The following is a 20418-nucleotide window of genomic DNA, read 5'->3' as shown; positions in this document are numbered from 1 at the left end:
TGTCAAAGGATTGATGCTTGTGTTGTATGAATGTAATTTCAGAATCTAGGCTGTTACAAATTTTTATCAATCAGCAAAAAAGAAGGGACCTTTTGGTCTTTTAGCAAGAAACCGTTTACAGTTAAATCTCCCGCTTTGCATAGATGACGACACGTGTCTATCAAAAGTGGTTACTCCACCAATCTAACGGACCTCCTTCATCCCCTACGATCATGCCATCTCTCCACGGCGACGGTGAGACGTCTTCAACCCTCGTCGCTTCCGCCGACGAAAGACCGAGAAAGTAGTCGTAAGGCTGCGGCGCCGGTGAGAATCTTGAATAGTACGGTGACTCTGCCGGCGAATCGACGACGACGGGAGGAGGCAGATGGACGGAGAGTTCGGGAGACGAAGACGTCGCGAGGGAAATAAGACCGGCGAGGCCGTGCACGGCGAGATGTTCGCCGTAGAACAAATCAGGGAGGAGGACGGGAACACCGTCGAGAAAAATGGATTCGTCGGAGGTAGTGAGCCGGATGTGGTGAGAGGGGAGAAGCGTCGGGAGAGAGGTGGCGTTCGGGAGGGATCTGAGATCGGAGAAAGGTAGGCGGAGTGGGACGGAGTGAAGGCGGAGGGTGGAGACGTAGAAGTAGGAAGAGTGAGTCATGTCGAGGTCGAAGAGCATGGAGTCGGTGGGGACGAAGAGCGTGAGGGACTCGACGGAGAGCAGATCGAAGAGGAGATCGGAGGTGATGATCGCGTTCGCGAAGAGAGCTCTGCCTCTGACTCGGAGCACCGTGATGGCTCTTTCGAATTCTTCCAGTGGAACTCCGGCGGAGGAGCGAGGAAAACAGAGGATGAGAGCGGCGAGAAAGACGGCGCACGAGAGTGAGATAGTCGCCATTGTTGTTGACTTGCGAGGTTGAAGAGAGAGAGAGAGAGGTCAAGAATTAAGATGGAGGAAGAAAGCGGTTATAGGTTCGTTAGATGGTTGTTGAATCTTGTGGGACCCACTTAGTTTCCCGCGCTATTAAGTAAACTATCTCTGCTTACAAGCTTGAATCACAAGTAAAGAGTAACATTATTTAAAAGGATGTATCTTTTCGTTAATTACCATCATCTTCTATTAAATAAACACATGGGAGATATGCTGTATAGATGAAAGAAACAACCTCAGAGTAGAATGGAAATGAAGTTTAACTCACTGCAAATGGAAAACATTAAAAACCAGAAGCAAAGCTTGGTCAAAACAACTATACATGAAGGATGTACAGGCTTACTACAACACTAGCCCAATAATCTTAACAACAAACATGGTAAAACAGAAGGAACTGGTTTTGACTAGGTAAGTGCTCTTAAGCTGCGGCTTGCATTACCTTTCAGGCCAAAGCCATTCGCTTCCTAGCTTCAAAGGCCTAGAGTTGAGAAAAAAATGCAACAAGTTTGAATATCTGTCTTTTCCAAAATAGAAACAAATCATGAAAAAGAAGGACATAAGAAAAAAAAAAGGAAAAAGGAGGACCTGGTTTTGCCAGTTTGTGAAGCCTGTGAAAAGACCTAGCAGAAAATTTTGAAGAAGGGCACCAGCTTGTATTCCAATCCAAAGGCCAACACCTTTTAGATTAAACCAGAAGGCTAAAGTTGCTGCAAAGGGTATCCCACATAGATAGAAAGCTCCTAAATTTATGTAAGCCCCTATATGTTGCCATCCACATCCCCTTGCAATACCTGCTTAACCATTTAAACCAGGTGTTAGGAGTGGAAGAAAAATAGTGCAACTTTGGTATGGTTTAACAACTTTGACACAAGACTAAAAAGGGGCACATGAACACTTGGACCTGTATGAACTAAGGGATCTCTACTACACTCACATAGGAGATGAATTCATATGTGACATGTAAAAACACTTCAATGCGGAGGAACACAAGTTAATAAAAATAAATATTATGAGAATAATTTGTATCTGAATTGGGAAACAGGACCTGCGAGAACCGCTTGTAAACCGTCTAGAATGATAGAAAGAGAGACAAATGGAGCCATCTTTGCAACATAGTCTACGGTTCTCTCGTCACTGCTGAAAATATAGCCGAAAACATGACTTCCTACTAGCAGAGACATACTCACTACCAGTGATTCCACAACCGCAAGAAACATTGACGTGTAGACCACGATATGAGCTGCTCGAGAGTTACCAGCACCTAACTCGTTTGAGATTCTTGTGCTGCACAAGAAAACATTCCCATGAAGATCAAGTAAATGCTTCAGCTCTCACGATCTGCATTGTTAATGACTAAAAGTTTTAACCTTGCTGCAGCCGCGATGGCAATTGGTATTGCAGAGACTGTCGAAATTGTTTGGAGACTGCAAGATTGAATAATATTAGACTGTGACATGAAAATGTAAATGCATAGGGAAGTTACCAGATAGAGAGCACAGAAGTCTCCAGCTCCGGGTTGGGTAAGAGACCAGATAGTAATATTATGAGCTCAAATGACCACCACTCTAGGCTGCAACAACCCATAAAAGATCTTTTCTCAAAAAATGTGGAAGGCATTAGAGAAGTAGAAAACCACATAGAAAAAAATGAAGTACCAAACCATAGCCGCGGAAGGAAGAGCATATCTAAAGAACTCTCCAACGCCATTGAATGTCTCCATGGAAAGAGGCGCACGTGTCTCGGAACAAGCGGAGGAGAAGCACATGATAGATCCAAGAAGAATGGCAGAGAGCCAGCTTGACAGACCCATAGCCACGGCTCCTCCAAGAAAACCAAGACGTGACTTGTAAACCAAAAGCCAGCACAGAGGGACGTGGAGACAGAAGACAAGACAAGAGGTAACGAGGAGGGGTTTGATCATGCTCTGGTTTTGGAAGTAGCGAGTTAGAGGCTGTGTAACGGCGTATGAGAACAGTCCTGGGATGAGCCAGGCAGCGTATCTACCGGCTTCGTGTGCAATATCTTGGTCTTGGCCAAGGAACACAAGAAGCTTTTCCATGTTGAACCATATGATGGATATAGGGATACATACTAGTGTAAGACAGAACATAGCCGTGTATGTCTGAAGACCTAGTTTCCTGTATAACTTAGCTCCATAAGCTTGACCGCTCAAAGTATCTAAGGCACATGACAATCCTATCTAGCATCGCACGCAAAAGAAATATCAAGTAACAGAGATGAGTCTATAAATGTAGAGTAAGAATGAAAAATATACGATGAAGCTGTAGCCAGTGACGTTGCAGAAGGAAGAGGCTAAGGAGGCGCTAGCGAGAGCTAGGTTTCCAAGGTGACCAACCATCACCATTGAGATGATCTGTAATGTGAACTGAGCGATGACCACAGCAGCCATAGGAGCGGCGAAGTAGATAAGCCGCTTGAGTTCTTCTGTGAATGATCCGTCTTGAATATCAATGCAGGTTACTTTATCATCTCTGTCTACTCGCAGTAGCAAGCTATTCTTGGTGCTGCTCTCTGCCTCCGACATGGTGAATAGCTACACAATCTAGCCAGAGAGAGAGAGAGAGAGAGAGAGAGAGAGAGAGAGAAACTTGTTTGATGATGTTGTTATGACTTGCTTGCATGTCTCCATTCAATTATAGTGGGGCTTAGATCCCAACACTGTATCTGCTTCGATATTTATTTTCAACTACCGTTCTGTGTCTGTTGTTGTCTGTCGTCGTTGCAGGTGATACTGAACTAATTGACATGTTTGTCATTTTGTGGGTGGTTCAGGATTAGTTATAGTTTTTCTACGTGAAGGTGACATTACTATATCAAAATGTATGCGACTTTTGTAACAGTATCGTCAAATGATCAGATGATTTTTTTTTTAATAAACATAGCAAGAAGATTATGATCAGATGATTCATATTCATTTATCATTAGCGTTTTACATCAAGACTCTTGTTTGGCTCAAAATTCGTTTTACTACGCTTTTCACCAACGCATTTTTAACCTTTACATTACCTTCCACATTTTTTGGCTTATTTAACTTTTTTATTGATTGGACAACAAATGTTTCGTTGTAGACATAATTTTGTTGGTTTTGTCATGATCTTCTTGGAAAGAATATTAACCCAACAATTATTCCAGAAAGTCAGAAAAACGTTGTCTACAACTTTGGAAATGGATACTAAGCTGGTAATTTTTCTTGGAATCTTCTCCAGAAAGTTACACTACGTGCAGAGATTATGATTAGAAAAACCAAGTAATACTATAAACATTCTCAAAATCACTTATCAAATTGTTTCCTCTGTTTATAGTGAGAGCCTATACAAAGTAGCTAGAAAGAAGAGGATAGCAAACCATATCTTGAGCGTCCACGTGGCATAACATACGACCTCATCCAAATTTAGGTGTTTAGAAAGAAAAAAAGACACTCCTCGTGCCACCGAACAAATCGGGCCGCCATTTTCTACCGCCGGAACGGTCAAATAAGCCCAAAAAGACAAAACTCCTCCACCATGTCCACTCTCTCATTCTCCCCTTCCATCACCACCACCACCCATGCGCAGTTTAGCCACCCCCTCTCCTCCATGTCTATCCTGCGCCGCCTCCCCCTCGCACGCCGCCTCCGCTTCTCCTCCTCCCGCAGCAACAACCGCGTCGCCTCCGTCGTCACCGCCGCGGCTGTTCGCCAGGACGCCGCCCTCTGGACCCCGGCTCCACTCTCTCTGATCGAATCCGCCGCCGAATCGCTCTTCCACGTCTCCATCGACGTCTCGGGCTCCCCGGATCTCGCCGCCTCCTACACGCGGCCCGGCCAGTACCTCCAGCTCCGCGTCCCCGACGTCGAGAAGCCTTCGTTCCTGGCGATCGCCTCTCCTCCTTCGCTCGCGGCGTCTCGAGGAGCTTTCGAGTTCCTGGTGAAGAGCATAGCTGGATCCACGGCGGAGGTTCTGTGCGGGTTGAAGAGAGGGGAGACCGTCGAGCTCAGCGCTGTGATGGGGAATGGTTTCGATATGGGTCAGGTTGATCCTCCCGAGGAGTATCCCACGGTTTTGATTTTCGCCACTGGATCTGGAATCAGGTGAGAGAGAGCTTAAAGTCGTGTCCTTTAAGCTGCTATTCAATGATCTTAAGTTTTGTATTGTTTTAAAGTGGACAGTATTAGCCAAAGTTAATGTCTTTCAGACTCATTATTCTTGTCCTGCATTTTTGGTTTAGTTACATCATGTCTATGAGATGCTTAGTTCAATTGCTTTTACAATACTGCCTAAGTCGAGTCCTTTACTTCATGTTTGATGCTTCTCTTTGTAGCTGCTATTCAGTGATCTAAGTACGGTCTAGTTAAAAGGTTTTAGTTGCACGTTATTACCCAAAGTTTGTATTAGTTCAATTGCTTGTATCATACTGGCTTCGAAGTTGGAAGCTTGGGACCTTTTCATATGTCTTTTAGGCTCTGTGTCCATCTAATATTGAGAAAGGGTTTGGGTATTTCTATTTGGGATACTGTGTGTTGATCGAAACAACAATGTCTAGTGATGTTTATAGGCACTTTTAGTAACTGTCTTGACATGTTCTTATCTATGCAGTCCCATCCGCTCACTGATTGAGACAGGATTTGGCGCTGATAGAAGATCCGATGTAAGACTATATTATGGAGCTCGGAACCTGAAAAGAATGGCTTATCAGGTTTGGTTCTTTCTCTCACTTGTTTCGAACGTCACTAGATAGAAATATGTGCAGTTGAATGACGTTTGATGATAAGCGCAGACCCTAGCTATATCTGTGGATCTGATCTGTTCAAGGATTTTAACTATGCTCTCAATCTGCAGGAAAAGTTTAAAGAGTGGGAATCATCGGGTGTCAAAGTTGTGCCTGTATTATCACAGCCAGATGATGGGTGGACAGGGGAAACCGGATATGTCCAGGTAAAAGATTGAGAAACATTAATCTAAATGCTTTACTCAAGATGGAATCAAACTAATATATACATACATCATGTGTTGTACATAGGCTGCCTTTGCAAGGGCTAAACAAGTTTCAAAACCTGAGGCCACAGGAGTGGTGCTGTGCGGACAGAGACAAATGGCTGAGGTATGCACTCTTTTTTGTTGCTGGGAACCTAAAATGCTATTCAGGAGATGTCTTATCTTTATCGTTGTTTTGATTTGTTGTCTTTGCAGGAGATAACCGCGATGCTTGTAGCTGATGGAGTCTCAGATGACAAGATGCTCAAAAACTTTTGACAGATAAATTTATTTGTATGTTGTAGTAACTTATATACTGTGTCATCATCATATGATTCTTTTGCTACCAAGATCAAACACAGATTTTTGTAATACCTTAAAGATGAATAATAGTACTGTGTTGATTGTCAGATGTCACCCACATCATTCATCTTAATGATTAACCAGTGTTACCATGGTGATGAATCTCTGTGTATTTGAAGAAAACTGCATTTTCATTCATCAACCTTATTAGAATTTTAACTGTGATTTTAATGTCCTTTGCACTGTTTTTCCTTGTTAACACTTGATGAATAACTCTTTTGCATAGTTCTTGAATGAAACTGAAATCTTGCTTAATAATGACTCAAATTCTTTGAATTATTCAGATAATGCAAATCATTTCCTAAGATTGGTTAAAACTGGAGAAAATGTATCAGATGTAACAAATTCTTGTTATTACTTATTATTATGCATGCCATTACTTCAAAAGAAGCAGCGGCAAGCCGCCGCCGGCCGGAGAAGATGGATAGAAGACGACGACTTTTTTTTTTTCCTTTCTCTCTCAACTTTTTTTTTCCTTCCACTCAAACCGTTGGAGAACAGATTGAGAAGGTGAACCTCTTTTATTTCTTGTTTATCTCTTCTGTGTTAGCCTAATAATGGATTCAAATTTGGTCATAAGCTTCAGTTTGTCGGATTGAAGCGGGGGGTTTCAAATCGGACACCATAGAAACAAATCTAATCAGATCTGTGATATATGGTGGTTGGTTTATAGTGACCGGCTGTGTTGAGTTCTTTCGTACTAGGGTCCGATTGTTTTGCTTTTGCAGTCATGTCGAGGCGCGTAGAAGCGCGTGGCAAACCTGTCCAGAGTCTAATGGTTAGTCTCAGTTAGATCTGGAGGGAATCAATAAAGTGGAAGCGTGGAGAAGGTACAGTGAACCTGTTACAGAGTCCAGTGGCGAGTTTTAGCTGGATCTAGAGAGGCAGTGGAGTGGTGAAGCGGTGAAACGTTGAAGCCGCGTGGTGAGCCGATTTCAGAGTCCAGTGGCAAGTCATAGCTGGTTCGAGAGTTGGCAGGGGAGGGGTGGCGTTTTGAAAGCGAGTGATGCTCCCTTTCAAAGTTCAATATGTTGTTAGATTTTGAAAGGTGATGGACCAGAAGTGCGTTTAGGGCTCAACACACAGCAACGGTTAACTCTACACTAACATCTGATTTTATTTCTTCTTGATCGGTTTTGATTCCTATCGAAGGTAGTTAAACTTATGTTTGTGATCGTTTTGGCTCTGGGGTAAATTTCTTTTAGCCGCCAGCTTGTGTTTCTGAGATTAGTATATAGTTTCTAATCGTCAGCTTAGATTTTATGGTCAGGTTTGTAATCTCCCTTGCTAGGGTTGTTAAGTTATGTTCAATATTAAACATCAGATGACAAAAAAAAAAAAAACAATGTCTTGAGCAAAAAAATATAATAAAAAAGAGAAGCAGAGCCATTTTGCATTATTCAGGGTTGCAGTTGAAAAAAAAAAAGTTCAATATCAACTGCGTTTTATACATTCCTTCATCTGAAAGACAATTTCAACTCCAGCTTCGCCTTGTTTCATTTCAGTTTTGTAAATAGCTTGGGTGCAACCTGAAGATTTACAAAATCCAATTTCATCTCAGTATCAAATTGTAAAAGGGATATAGATGTGAAGAGCTAAGCCACAACTCAACAGAAACTTACACATTTGTCAATGCACTGCCAGTAGTCGAAGTACTGCCCAGTGCAATGCTTTTGGCCAGAGTCATCACCTTGGATTCTCTTCACACACGCCTGACAGCCACACACAAAAAAAAAGGCTTGTGTATCAGCAAACAATTATCTTCATATACAAGGCAATGTCCCTTCAAACAATCTCCCCATCAATTTATTACCTGATATTCGATTAGTGGCTTGACACATTTTGGATTGCAAGATTCCTCAAGGTACTTCTTTGGATCAACAACTTCATCTTCTGCCCTGAAATTACCAAAAACGAAGGAAGAAGAAAGAAAACCGTCACATCCTCCACATCCATATCAAGGCAATGTGTGATGGCAGCATACACAATTGAGACTTGCAAAAAAGAAACAATCAACGAGATGTTGGCACGTTGAATATCTATGGTAAATCTAAAGGACCTATATCATCGTGGACCGATCGATCACTAGACACAGATAGAACCCAAGTCTAGAGATTCAGACAACTACATGAGATCCATCAACATGATGTGTAGATTGGTAATTATAAAATCAAAGAATGGCGCCGAGTTTGTAGGAAGAAACTTACATGTCGTAAAGTCTGTCGGAAAGCTGTAAACTGCAAGACGGAGATTAGATTTAATGTCAGAAAAAATAAAAATAAAAACAGAACCGATTGGTTTGTGGGTCGATAACATCAAACACAAAAGAGGATCAATTGAATTAAAAAGAAACGGGGACTGTTGATACCTAACTGAGAGGGAAGAGGATCTAGACTCAAAGGAGGAGGAGGTGGAACCCTACAGTTTTGTTGTTCGAGTCAGTCTTCTACTAGATTCATTTCATTTGTTGTTTACGACCTGGTCTCTGATGGACTTTAGGGCCCAACTAGTTTAGAATACTAAAAAGCCCAAAGCCCAATAGTTTACGGTCAACATCTTCATCGATCATCACCGGTCGTCTCTCCACGTGTACCGGAGGAGGTGAGAGAGAGAGAGAGGATCCTTAAAAACATACCAAAACAAGCGGAGACACCACTTTTCAAATCAGATTTGATGGCGACGATCCCTCCCCAATTCCCCTTGGAGATCCGCTCTGCTCTACGTCGGGCGGCGGCTTCCTCCACCGTCAGCTACTTTCTCCGCCCAATCACCACCACAACCGCAACTCCTTCGTCACGTCGTCACCGAACGACGAAACCGTTTCGACCTAGTAGAGCCTTCTCTTCCTCCTCCTCCTCATCCTCCTCAGTTAAGCTCCCAACGAAACCTCCTCTTTGCACCGCCGACGAGCTTCATTACGTCACCGTTCCGAACAGCGATTGGCGCCTCGCTCTCTGGCGCTACTTCCCTTCCCCTCAGGTTTCTAACCGCCTCTCTCTATCTATCAATGCCTCTACAAGTTTAGATCATAGCTAGGCGGTGGTTATGGTTAGGCGCCTTATATAGATTAATTATCGATTTCGGTTTGAATTGTTTCTGTTTATACTCGATTTGCCGCAATTTTTAGAACACTGAGTTTGTTTATATCATTGTGACCAAGAAGAACTCTCTCTCTCCTTTTCAGGCTCCGACGAGGAATCACCCGCTCTTGCTGTTATCTGGAGTAGGAACCAATGCAATTGGATATGATCTATCTCCCGGCGTATGTTTTGCCCTTCATTTCACATTCGTTTTTGTAATCTGAATCTGTTTCTTTCATAAAGGTTCTACATTTACGCTAAAAGACGTGGTTTTTGTTACATTCTCCAGTCCACTTGAGCTCATTAAAGTCTTTGTTTTCACGCTTTTCTAACACGGTTTGATGTAACTGTAGTGCTCTTTTGCGAGACACATGTCTGGTGAAGGATACGAGACGTGGATTCTCGAGGTTCGTGGAGCCGGGCTGAGTACTAGAGTATCTGATCTCAAAGACGTTCAAGATTCTGCTCACGAGCTGTCTCATCAGATACAGTCTACTGCCGAAGCTGCAGCTAAAGAAGCTAAAGCTGCTGATATTGTGGACAGAGCACCAGCACCAGATGTTTCTGTTTTTGGTGAAGCCGGCTCTGCTTGGGACGAGTCGAAGATCGTGGCGAGGTTAACTGCAACGTTTATGCGTTTGTCAGAGAGGCTTAGTGGGTTTCTCAGCGAAGGTCAGTCAGTGTTCATGTCTGCTAGGTTGTTTGATAGAATTGCTATGCTTTTAGAAGATTCTCGGCTGTACGAGCGCTTTAGTGAGATAAGATCAAAGCTTTTGAGTTTGATCGAGTCGAGGCAAAACTCAGGGCTTGGTAACCAAATCAGAGAGTTGACTCAGCGCCTTGTGAATCTTCTCGACGATGGTCAGAGGTCTGTCTCGCCTCAGCTGATTGATCTGCAAGAGCGTCTCACTTCCACCATTGAGGATTTTCAGAAGCAGCTTGATTTGATCGTTAAATATGATTGGGATTTTGATAACTACCTGGAAGAGGATGTCCCTGCTGCGGTGAGGGGAGACATTGATCTTGCTTAGTGTTTTACATTGTTGTGTCCGGATCTGTCACTGAACTGGGTGTTCCTTTTTGGTTTGTCATAGATTGAGTATGTAAGAGCGCAATGCAAGCCAAAGGACGGTAAGCTTTTGGCAATTGGGCACTCAATGGGAGGTATCTTACTCTATGCAATGCTGTCACGTTGTGGTAAGTTAATATTCATTTTCCTGAAAACGGAGGCTCATAGGTTTAGGCTGTTACTCATTTCTTTCTATTCCATTTCGTTAGCTTTTGAGGGTAGGGAACCTTGCCTGGCAGCTGTGGCAACTTTGGCTTCATCGCTAGATTACACAACTTCAGATTCTGCCCTCAAATTGCTCATACCTCTTGTACGTAAATTTTACCTTTATCTCCCTGCGTTGTGTTTTTCTGTAAGAGTTGGTGCGCCACCAAGTTCTTCTGTGGTAAACTTATTAGATACTTCTTATACAGGCCGATCCTGCACAAGCTCTGAGCGTTCCAGTTGTTCCTTTGGGAGCTCTCTTGGCTGCAGCTTATCCTCTTTCGTCGCGACCTCCATACGTTTTATCTTGGCTTAACGATTTGATATCAGCAACGGATATGATGCACCCTGAACAGTTAGAGAAGCTTGTCTTGAATAACTTCTGTAAGTACAGCTATTTGATCCCATTTATGTATGTGGTTTTTTAGTGCTATATTATGGGTTTAAGTAGCAAAAAAATTTATATGCCAGGATCATGTATTGCCATGAGATGATTATAAGTTTCTTCCTCTATTTCTTGCTTCTCTTATTGTGATATTAAGGGGTTTCTCTATTTTGTAACCTTTAGGCACCATACCAGCAAAACTTCTTATACAGCTGACAACAGCCTTTCGAGCGGGAGGTTTACGCGATCGTAGTGGTAAATTTTACTACAAGGATCATCTTTCCAGAACCAGTGTCCCTGTCTTAGCTCTTGCGGGTGATCGGGACCTGATCTGTCCCCCTGTAGCTGTAGAAGGTATACTGAAATGATGTTTTGATATGAACTTGTGCATAAAAGACAGCTATATAATATTTACATGAAACAGTGCGTGTGCTTCTGCCCAATTATGCATTTCTTTTTAAATTCTGCAATGCTGTTACTAAATTGCTTGATCTTTGAGAGGCTGTAGCATGTATAGTGGTTCAGCTGTTCATGATACTTATACCAGAATAAATATTAAGCTACTTAGTACATAGTTGATTAGTATGCACAAACATGCTATGTTTTCTCACCATTGCAATCGCTTGTGAATATGGCAGACACTGCTAAGCTGTTCCCTGAAAACCTGGTCACTTACAAGGAACTTGGAGAACCAGACGGACCACATTACGCGCATTATGATTTGGTTGGAGGACGACTGGTATGTTTTTATTTCTACGTCTACCATGTTGGAGTGGATGCCACATATTCTGTGAGTGCTTGTTTTGTATCTCAGTAAATTTCTCTGATAATCTCTCACTGCAGGCAGTGGAGCAAGTCTATCCTTGCATAACTGAATTTCTTAGCCAACATGATTCTGCATAAGTGAAACTTTCTCTGATCTTCTGTACCGTACAAGCAATGTTGCGCTTTGGTGGTGTCCAATCAGAAGGGTCTGTTAATAAGGATGTCATCTCCGTTTAAGGCATGTACATTTAGTGTTCCGGCGAACTGTACATTAGCTTATGAGGCATTTTTTCACCTTGTACATCTTTTGGACGGATGATCCGTGAGACTAATTGTACAGACATGAATTCAAGTGTATATTTTTTCTGTCATGGATCCACCAGCAATAACATATCTACTTCTAAGCAAGTCGTGGGAGACATGATGTAAATGATAAAACTGAATTGGCTATTAGTATTTAAAAACAGAACACTCTCTTGAAAAGAAACTATTGATTACAAGAGAATGTAACACATCAAAAGGCAAAATATATTATCATCCTATGGGAGTGGCATCCAGAAGCCAAAGAACGATATCAAGAATGCGAAACGCAAAGAAAGCGGTGGAGACGGGGACGCTGACGAAGAGGAGAAGCATCGTTCCAAACGCAACGCTGGGACGAGAGTTCATTAGAAAACTTTGGAGAAGAGAGAGAGCGGCACAGATATTTGCGTCGTAGTCGAAGTAGAAACGTTTCTCCCACTGCATCCAGTGGGAAGGAGGTTCATAGTTTCGCTCGACCATCTTCCTCTCGTGGATCCGTTTCCTAAGGATCACCATGTTCTCGTCCACCACTCTTCCTCCTCTGTAATAGTAGCCGCCACACACGGTGGTTTGAGTTCTCTTCTTGATTCCTGTGGTGATCCTTTTTGACGACGATGTCAACGGGTGGAACCTGAGCGACGACGATGAGATTAGTAGGCCTTCCATTTTTTTTTTCTTGTTGTTTGCTTTTAGGTGACAGGTTGATGGATGGGTACGTTATTTATAGAGGAACTATTTTGATATTAAAATTGGCTAATTAAGGTTTACTTGGGGTTTTAAGAAATTTTAGAAAAGAAAGAACAATAATTATCGCGTTGGCTTTTCGTAGCATTGATGGGACCATGGGTCACGCGTTCCTCCCAGTTTCACGCTCGTTTCTTTTCGATTTCAGTTACACGTCTTACAGACAAGGACATCGAAGATTAATTACGTGCATGATTAAACACTCTTAAACTAGGAAAAGAGATGGTCAAAGTCGAAGTTAGTTTGGAAATATATAATTGAATGTCAACTGCAAAGCACTCTCTTCATAATTGTATCAACCCAATAATTTATATGTACATTGACATCACCATTGTTTATGTATTATTTAATACAAAAGAAAGTACAAGACGGTGACACTATGATTAATTAATCATGTGTTTATTTCATACTTTAATGTAGCAGGCTAGCAGCCATTGAATTTTTAAAAAATCTATATTATAATAGAGGGGAGATCAGCGTAACGATGAACAGTGAAGCCCAATGGGCTGACTAGTCTAAACTAAAATATAAAGTAAAGTCCAGCTTCAGTGACTATCGTCAGCTCTAGCTGTCTCGCGATAGCATTATAAAGCTGCGAGTTTTACAGATAGAAGCAGAGCCGTCTTTCTTTAAGGTTTCCATTTAGTTTGGTTCTGTTCTACTCATATGTAGTAACTCTTGTAATGACAGTGCATAAAAATTGTTGTTTATAATCTCATTTGTTTTTTCTTTCTCGTTTTACGCGAATGTTTTTCACCAAAAGAATGAATTGGGAGAAAGAGGCTGAAATCAAAAGGGGAGAGATTTGATCAAATAGCTCTGAAATACCTGTAGGTTTTCTACGGGGTGCCCTTGCCTCTTCTTTCCTATAACGATGAAATGGCTTCATAGTACGGGTTACTCTGTGCTTTTCTTGTGTTGAGAGTATTTTATACTCTTCACTTTGAATCTCTTTCACAATCCCGCCTCCAATCGCCATTACATGCTTTTTCTTAATGTTTTTCAAATCTTCTTTAAATTTTATTTTGATTTATTCAACCTTTTGGTTTGTTTATTTATCCTATATTGTAAGGAAGAATCAGCAAGGTAATAATCCAATGTGCAAGATGATTAGAAGATGTAGAAGCCAATCGTGTACTCTATTGAACTTGACAACATAAAAGGAAAAAAAAACATAACTAATTGCCCGTACAGAACCAGACAGTTATTCAGTAACACAAGTATGTACAGAGCCAGACCGTTAGTTAGTGACACAGCCTAGCTAGTACATAGTACCATTCGTTACCTTATTCTGGATCATCCAATTAAAATTCAAGAACCCATTGATAATTCAATGACATTTACCAAAGGTTCAAGCCTTTTACCAAAAATACAACCTTCAATCAAATCCCAGCTTTGTCGGAACAAAATGCCCACCTCTGTCTATGCTTTCTCAACATAATAGTCACACAAACTTACAGATCATCCAGCTAAAGCACAGGATGGAGTTTATTACTCAAAATGCATTCAGCATAGGGTCAGCCTACTTGATTGGCTCACTTATTTCATGTCCAACCAAATCCAAGATTGGCTCACTTATTTCCATTTTTACAACATTTATGGACAACGTTTCTTTATTAAAACGGGTAGGCCCATTAAATAATCTCGGATAATAATAACAGGCCCAGATAAGTACGAATGATTCTCCTAAACCCTGGCCCTTTTCTATGCCCCTCTAAAACCCTACGATCTAGGACATTGCGTCTTCTACCGATTAAAAACCCATTGAATCTCGACTCATCCCCTTGAGTGAGAAGAAATGATGAAGCGTCTGGTCCCAACGTTCAACCGCATCCTGGTGCAGAGAGTCATCCACCCTGCCAAAACCGAAAGCGGCATCCTCCTCCCCGAGAAAGCCTCCAAGGTTAGATGCGATCGCTTGTTTTCTTTTCGATCTGATCTTCCGATTTGGTCTCGAAAGATCTGAAAAAAAGCGTTTACCGGATGATTTTACAGCTGAACTCAGGCAAGGTGATAGCAGTGGGGCCCGGTTCGAGAGATAAGGACGGGAAATTGATTCCGGTCTCTGTTAAGGAAGGCGACACCGTTCTTCTTCCGGAATACGGCGGTACTGAGGTCAAGCTCGGCGAGAAGGAGTAAGTTAAACCTCCTCTTGCATTGATTGTATAGATCAATTTGATTTAGAAAATGTCTGAGGAGTTAGAAAAGCTCTGATCAGCAAATTTAACAACATACTTGAATTCGAATGTAGAATTGGACAAAAAGTAAACTGGCTTTTGTTACTTGAATTATAGGTACCATCTCTTCCGTGATGAGGATGTCTTGGGAACTTTGCACGAGGATTAAAAACCAAGTCATTTATTTATAAGTTAAGTTTATCCTTGATGATGTGGTCGGACATTGTCGTTTAGTTTAATTGAAATCTTACGTTAATGGACTAATCTTAATCCCTTTCGAATTGTTCCGGTTTCCAAATGAGCATCAGTCTTGTGATTCTTAACTCTTTTTTTTTTTGTGTGTGTTTTCCTTGGACTGATGACGGCTTTGATTGAGCTTGCGTTTTCTTGATCAATCTGTTACTATAGCTAAAGGTTCTATTTGACAGCTTTGATTGTTTATGTAGCCTCCACGTCGTTACATTTTTGTCTACTGAATCAGGTCGACATACCATTTTCTCATTACATCATTTCGTATAAATCAGATATTTAAAATGATTATAATAATGGTGTAACATATCACGACAAAAAATAGTACAAGTGTCAAGTAGTATCACTTGTGCAAATTGATTGACCGTTTTATTTTTTCATTTGAACTTATATGCTAACGAAAATTTCTATCTTTTGTTTTGATATTCATTCTAGAATGAAACACACTTTTTGTACTTGTATACATATAAATGTATCATCTCTAAGAAATTTCCACAGCTATAATAACAAAAGAAACTCTGTGAATTTGTACATTGGCATCTCCGTGACCCCAAGACGTTGCTTTCGTAAAAAAATTGAATAGGCCACAAAATAGACAAACTTAGGGGGGTCAGGTGTTTCTAATCATCTCACGGGTTACAACTCTCGATATATGTCCAAATTCATCCATGTTCATGAAAAGACCTATAATTGATCTATTTTCTCCATCATTTATATAATAAACACATACGATCGACATCTACTAATACAATCAAACTTTTTTGGTTTAAAGACAACTAAACTTAGCTTAATGCAAACACAAGCTCGGAGTTCCAACTCGGTAAAAACTTGATTCCATAGCCTTCGAATACACACAAAATCTAAACACACTGGTTATATATTATAGTTATACATATACACAAGTATTTATATATAGCTTAATTAGCTTCTAGAAATGGCCTAGCTAGGCTCCGTTATTGGCGTATGTGTTGACTAGAGCAAGCGCATTACTCGTGAACCTCTTCACGTCGGCGACTCTCTCGCAAACGGCCGTCTTCGTCTCTCCCTCTTCCATCTCCTCTGTGATCCCATCCGTACACGTCTCCTCGTCCGTCAGCGCCGCGCTCATCCACGTCTGCACGTTACTCATCTGAAACCTAAACGCCGGAGCTCCGGGACGACGGTGGTTCATCTCTCGGAGCTGCTGGAGCGAGCCGTGCATCTGCTCCACGGCGTCTCCCACGTTGGAAACGCAGTCGTGGACGGCGGGGGAGGCTGAGGCGGAGGCGCGGGAGAGTTTCGAGAGGTAAGACACCGTGTGTTTTGCGCGGGAGAGGGAGACGCCGATGGCGAGCTTGGCTAGCCTCGCGGGATTGTCTTGCACGGCGGAGGCGTAGCCAGCAAGAGACGTGAAACAGACGTCAGGGTAGAGCGTCGCGTTGCAGCTCGTACGGATGAAATCTAGGTCGTTGGTTATTGTTGGTGGCGCCGGAGGGAAACCGACGGCTGAGATTGTTCGGAAAACGAAGAGTAAGGTGGCTAAGTGAAGAAACGACATCGTGTAAAGCTGCCTTGCCATCTTACTAGTCTTTATTTTGTTTTTGTTTTGAGGTTTTGGGTGTTTAATTTTACATGGAGAGGTGGGTGGGTTTATGTAGGCATTGAGGAGTGGAGAAATATTGACAGTGCCCTTATAATGGTCGTTATAATCACATCACTGCCACTAATCATTTTGTCTTGTGTATTTTTATCCATAGTTGGTGTGTGAAAGAAGGCTTGGTAGTTCAACTCTTAGCCGTGCCTTTAAAGAAACCCCATACTTTGGGTTCCAAGAGTATGATGAGTTGCTTTTTTCGTGTATATCTAATTATATCTCAATTATATACTCTACGTAATAGATAACAAACGTGGAGCATAAACAATAAGATGAGCATCTTTTCGTTTTTTTTAACTGAGTATTTCTCTATATGTTTTCTGCATGTTTGCAATCTATAAATTTAATAGAACCAATCTATAAATTTAATACAACCGTTTAAATATTGTATTTAACACGTGAGTATACACACAATTAGTAAATACGTAAGATGTTATGTATAAAAGCATATAGATTCAAAAGACTATACTCAAGAAAAATATACCACCGAAGGTAGAAATTAAAATATTCAATCAGTCATACAAAATAATGTAAAATGTAATTAGTTGAATAGTTTTCAATAAAATTTAAATTAACACATAAATCTTGAAAGATTTTCTATTTTGAAATACCCAAAACCATATAAAACATTATATATTATAAAACGGATGACGTATCTTTTGCTAAACTTCTTGGTCGCGAGTGAGATTTTGGATGGACATAATCAATTGCAGCGTCAACCACGAAATAATCCTATATATGGTTGATTATTATGATGATGGGCTATGTGGAGATTCGCCTACCCTCATTGCTTCTGCCCATATGAAAAAGAAATCGTTCATAAAAAGGTTTAAGAACATCCGCACGCGTAATTATTAACATTCTATTAATTTTCTCAGAATGAGTCTATGGCCTTTCTTCTGTTAAGAACTTGTGTTTTTGTTATTGTGTATATTTTTATTTAGAGTATACTCATTCATCAGTTACAAAAAAAAAAGTATACTCATTCTAGTGTGGTGTTTAATTAAGAGAACCATACATCACTCGAATCAGTGGATTTCTTTATACTTTGTATAGTCTTGAGAGTATCGTTTTGACACTTATACTGTTATACATTTAAGCTGTTTGAGTTATACACGAAAATCTAGCGTTTAAGCAAAGCATTCATATATAGGAAAAAATATGCCACCATCGTTCTAGTAGAGGATTCACGCCATGTTTCTCAAGAAGAAAAGTCCAATTAGAATGCCACTTTCTAAAAATGAGTGTGTATACGATGTAGTGGGGAGGTAGCCGACTTTACATATTATATAGTATTATACAGGATTTGATTGGTAATTACATTATATGAATCTCTTTTTCACCTTGGTAGGGTTACCTTTAGGCGATGTTGTCATTTACGATGGTTCTGCCAATCTCGTGTTAGTTTGTTAATAGTTGTGACAATGAGCGATTTCAAATCCGTGACATTTGGAATCCTATATTTTTGTTATACAAAACAAAATCAGTTGTGTTATTTCTGGCTGATGTAGAAAATTTCCTACGACCATATATGAGAAATCTAAAAGATAGGAAAACTTTAGCCACCACTAACCTATAGCGTCTGATAGTCTAACGAAACAAGAACATACAACACACATATAGTTCAGAGAGAAGTATTTTTATGATTTTAGAATTTTATATATAGTGTATGAAAATTAAGAAAATACATCAAATTCATTTGAAGTCGAATATATGTTAGAAATAAACAACAAATTTGATGTGTCTTAGCAAAAAAAAATTAAAATTGATGTGTTTGCAAATAAGATATTCGTTATGGAAACTATTAAGGAAAGAAGGAGATAGAAAAACAGCGGAGATAGTAAAAGTAGGATTTTGACGGCTAGGTTAAATTAAACCCGCTCTGATATCATGTTAAGCTAGACGGACTTCACACTTAAAACCAATTGGTAATAAAAGGAGTGGCCCATCCACCTTATATATTACTAAGGATCCCTTCTAATACCCGATGTGGGACAACTATGTGTAATACGCCTCTTCGAGATGATGGCTCTCTGAGCGTCAATCTCGGAATGCTCGGGCAAAGATCGATGGGCCAATTTTGGGCCAGATCGATGTGGATCGGGTTGGACTGCGTGGATCGACCTCTGATACCATATAGATTGTAAAGGATACTTTGTATTGATCATAGGATGTACATATTTATACAAAGATAGTATATGCAAGAATGGAAAGAGAATCACACGTAATTACAATGACTTGATACAGACTTGATATGCAAGTAATGCAGAGTAATCTTCTTTCCTTAATAGAAACATGCTGTAACTTAAAATTTCGAAAGCATCACTTATATAAGTAGTGATAAGCTGTTATTTGAATAAGTAGTATCAGTTTCATGCAATTTGTATCAAATTCATACCCCAAAACAAAAGCTTATATGACCAATAAACCTTTTTGTTTTTGTTTGTATGTGTGGTTAATTGTTGCCATTTACTTATAACATGAAAATCATTGATTTAACCGAATTAAATTTCTTGAATCATCATAATTAATCTGAAACCCAAAGCTCATATTAGGTCTGTTAAGGCCCATTAGCATCAACACTTTTGAAGCAAACGCTTCCTTGCTCAACTCGACGCCAATTTTAAACGAAACAGACCCGACCCGGAAACGGTAGGACGTCAGAATTCGAAAGGATGATCAAAGAATGTAATCACTAGTATATAATCGATGTTGTCAGATATTATTTTGTTTTTATGAAAAAGGACAGGTACATGACAAATGTTAGGAGACTGACTTTGCCACCGACAAAGACGGGAGAGTGTATACACAGTTTTCAAAAAGCTTGACGAGTCTCTCTTAAGTCCATTCTCCTTCCGATTCACTTTGTAGGGGTTTAGCAGCTTTCTTGTAACGTTATAGAACAGAGAAATACACAATCCGTAATTGCTTAACATACAATAACATCCAATGAGGATGAACAGTTTTTGCTAAACATCCATAATTGTCTCTGTGGAATCGCATTGTTTTAAAAAAGTGATCGAGAATGTACATGGTCGCTTATTTGGCTTTAGGTTTAAGACTCTTGTCGGTTCATGTGTCGTGTAAACCTGCTGGACGAGAAAGAGTGTTTTGTTTTATTTACTCTCTCAACGTCCCACATCGCTAACAAAATAAGTTTGGAAGGCATGCGAGGTACTATAAAAGAAGAGGCCAGGTTTCATAGCAATTCATACCTTTCTCGGCCTTTTGGCTAAGATCAAGTGTAGTATCTGTTCTTATCAGTTTAATATCTGATATGTGGTCCATCGGACCACACGATATTAACTTTATTTTTTAAGGGAGAAAGCCCATTAAGATAGCTTGCTATTTGGGCTTTCGCGAGTCGCCCATGCGTTGCACTACTACACGGGCCGGCTCATCCCGCTAATCTCAAGTCCAATTTTTAAACATAAGATACCCAAATCGAAATAGTAGGAACTGGGCTAGTTGTCGAAGTAACCTTATTTGCACTATAATTGGCCCAACTAACAAAAATAAGAAAAGGAAAAGTAGACATAACTTAAACCAAGCATAAA

General features: G+C 40.6%; 7 protein-coding genes and 1 non-coding gene across 10 annotated transcripts; 4 read left to right on the top strand and 4 right to left on the bottom strand.

Annotated features, from left to right (window-relative positions):
• Positions 1-17: 17 nt before the first annotated feature.
• LOC108822652 (fasciclin-like arabinogalactan protein 19) lies at positions 18-987 on the bottom strand. The gene has a single exon (XM_018595785.2). It carries the CDS (start codon positions 881-883, stop codon positions 161-163), a length of 723 nt encoding a protein of 240 aa, XP_018451287.1. The 5' UTR covers positions 884-987; the 3' UTR covers positions 18-160.
• Positions 988-1158: 171 nt separating this feature from the next.
• LOC108822650 (protein DETOXIFICATION 12-like) lies at positions 1159-3587 on the bottom strand. 2 transcript variants are annotated; one of them, XM_056992563.1, is made up of 7 exons: positions 3192-3587; positions 2572-3116; positions 2400-2486; positions 2284-2340; positions 1962-2200; positions 1502-1707; positions 1159-1394 (listed from the first exon to the last, which is right to left on the bottom strand). In XM_056992563.1, the coding sequence occupies exons 1-7, from the start codon at positions 3459-3461 to the stop codon at positions 1359-1361; spliced, it is 1440 nt and encodes a 479-aa protein (XP_056848543.1). In that variant the 5' UTR covers positions 3462-3587; the 3' UTR covers positions 1159-1358. The 2 variants fall into 2 exon arrangements, with proteins under 2 accessions (XP_056848543.1, XP_056848544.1); XM_056992564.1 differs by having other exon boundaries at positions 2572-3054; positions 3192-3322.
• A 646-nt stretch (positions 3588-4233) lies between these two features.
• Positions 4234-6299, top strand: LOC108818867 (fruit protein pKIWI502). Its single transcript, XM_018591817.2, has 5 exons — positions 4234-5006; positions 5512-5611; positions 5755-5850; positions 5936-6016; positions 6106-6299. The coding sequence occupies exons 1-5, from the start codon at positions 4441-4443 to the stop codon at positions 6166-6168; spliced, it is 906 nt and encodes a 301-aa protein (XP_018447319.1). The 5' UTR covers positions 4234-4440; the 3' UTR covers positions 6169-6299.
• Positions 6300-8838: 2539 nt separating this feature from the next.
• Positions 8839-12126, top strand: LOC108819343 (uncharacterized). Of its 2 annotated transcripts, XM_056993046.1 has the most exons (10): positions 8840-9231; positions 9437-9514; positions 9686-10004; positions 10137-10336; positions 10427-10529; positions 10611-10711; positions 10815-10989; positions 11174-11344; positions 11629-11729; positions 11834-12126. In XM_056993046.1, the coding sequence occupies exons 1-10, from the start codon at positions 8926-8928 to the stop codon at positions 11891-11893; spliced, it is 1614 nt and encodes a 537-aa protein (XP_056849026.1). In that variant the 5' UTR covers positions 8840-8925; the 3' UTR covers positions 11894-12126. The 2 variants fall into 2 exon arrangements, with proteins under 2 accessions (XP_056849025.1, XP_056849026.1); XM_056993045.1 differs by having other exon boundaries at positions 8839-9231; positions 9686-10336.
• A 55-nt stretch (positions 12127-12181) lies between these two features.
• Positions 12182-12760, bottom strand: LOC108819344 (uncharacterized). The gene has a single exon (XM_018592358.2). The coding sequence runs from the start codon at positions 12722-12724 to the stop codon at positions 12290-12292; it is 435 nt and encodes a 144-aa protein (XP_018447860.2). The 5' UTR covers positions 12725-12760; the 3' UTR covers positions 12182-12289.
• Positions 12761-14534: 1774 nt separating this feature from the next.
• Positions 14535-15413, top strand: LOC108821418 (10 kDa chaperonin-like). The gene is made up of 3 exons (XM_018594458.2): positions 14535-14705; positions 14798-14937; positions 15097-15413. Exons 1-3 carry the CDS (start codon positions 14601-14603, stop codon positions 15146-15148), a joined length of 297 nt encoding a protein of 98 aa, XP_018449960.2. The 5' UTR covers positions 14535-14600; the 3' UTR covers positions 15149-15413.
• Positions 15414-16045: 632 nt separating this feature from the next.
• LOC108821415 (21 kDa protein-like) lies at positions 16046-16847 on the bottom strand. The gene has a single exon (XM_018594457.2). The coding sequence runs from the start codon at positions 16784-16786 to the stop codon at positions 16172-16174; it is 615 nt and encodes a 204-aa protein (XP_018449959.2). The 5' UTR covers positions 16787-16847; the 3' UTR covers positions 16046-16171.
• A 3225-nt stretch (positions 16848-20072) lies between these two features.
• LOC130499356 (U2 spliceosomal RNA) lies at positions 20073-20267 on the top strand. The gene has a single exon (XR_008938234.1). It is a non-coding gene; the product is annotated as a U2 spliceosomal RNA (small nuclear RNA).
• The last annotated feature ends 151 nt before the right edge of the window (positions 20268-20418 follow it).

This window comes from Raphanus sativus, chromosome 8 (genome assembly GCF_000801105.2).
Source record: "Raphanus sativus cultivar WK10039 chromosome 8, ASM80110v3, whole genome shotgun sequence".
In the NCBI taxonomy this organism is placed as follows: Eukaryota; Viridiplantae; Streptophyta; class Magnoliopsida; order Brassicales; family Brassicaceae; genus Raphanus; species Raphanus sativus.
This window is presented reverse-complemented; position numbering and strand designations above follow the sequence as displayed.

Coding starts and splice junctions, on each gene's coding strand:
- LOC108819343 (XM_056993045.1), top strand. CDS start 8,926: ATGGCGACGATCCCTCCCCAATTCCCCTTGGAGATCCGCTCTGCTCTA. Junction 9,515..9,685: donor GATATGATCTATCTCCCGGC/GTATGTTTTGCC, acceptor ATGTAACTGTAG/TGCTCTTTTGCGAGACACAT. Junction 10,712..10,814: donor TCAAATTGCTCATACCTCTT/GTACGTAAATTT, acceptor CTTCTTATACAG/GCCGATCCTGCACAAGCTCT.
- LOC108822650 (XM_056992563.1), bottom strand. CDS start 3,461: ATGTCGGAGGCAGAGAGCAGCACCAAGAATAGCTTGCTACTGCGAGTA. Junction 1,708..1,961: donor TTTACAAGCGGTTCTCGCAG/GTCCTGTTTCCC, acceptor ATGGTTAAGCAG/GTATTGCAAGGGGATGTGGA. Junction 1,395..1,501: donor TCACAAACTGGCAAAACCAG/GTCCTCCTTTTT, acceptor TCTCAACTCTAG/GCCTTTGAAGCTAGGAAGCG.
- LOC108822652 (XM_018595785.2), bottom strand. CDS start 883: ATGGCGACTATCTCACTCTCGTGCGCCGTCTTTCTCGCCGCTCTCATC.
- LOC108818867 (XM_018591817.2), top strand. CDS start 4,441: ATGTCCACTCTCTCATTCTCCCCTTCCATCACCACCACCACCCATGCG. Junction 5,007..5,511: donor GCCACTGGATCTGGAATCAG/GTGAGAGAGAGC, acceptor TTATCTATGCAG/TCCCATCCGCTCACTGATTG. Junction 5,612..5,754: donor TGAAAAGAATGGCTTATCAG/GTTTGGTTCTTT, acceptor CTCAATCTGCAG/GAAAAGTTTAAAGAGTGGGA.
- LOC108819344 (XM_018592358.2), bottom strand. CDS start 12,724: ATGGAAGGCCTACTAATCTCATCGTCGTCGCTCAGGTTCCACCCGTTG.
- LOC108821415 (XM_018594457.2), bottom strand. CDS start 16,786: ATGGCAAGGCAGCTTTACACGATGTCGTTTCTTCACTTAGCCACCTTA.
- LOC108821418 (XM_018594458.2), top strand. CDS start 14,601: ATGATGAAGCGTCTGGTCCCAACGTTCAACCGCATCCTGGTGCAGAGA. Junction 14,706..14,797: donor TCCCCGAGAAAGCCTCCAAG/GTTAGATGCGAT, acceptor ATGATTTTACAG/CTGAACTCAGGCAAGGTGAT. Junction 14,938..15,096: donor GTCAAGCTCGGCGAGAAGGA/GTAAGTTAAACC, acceptor CTTGAATTATAG/GTACCATCTCTTCCGTGATG.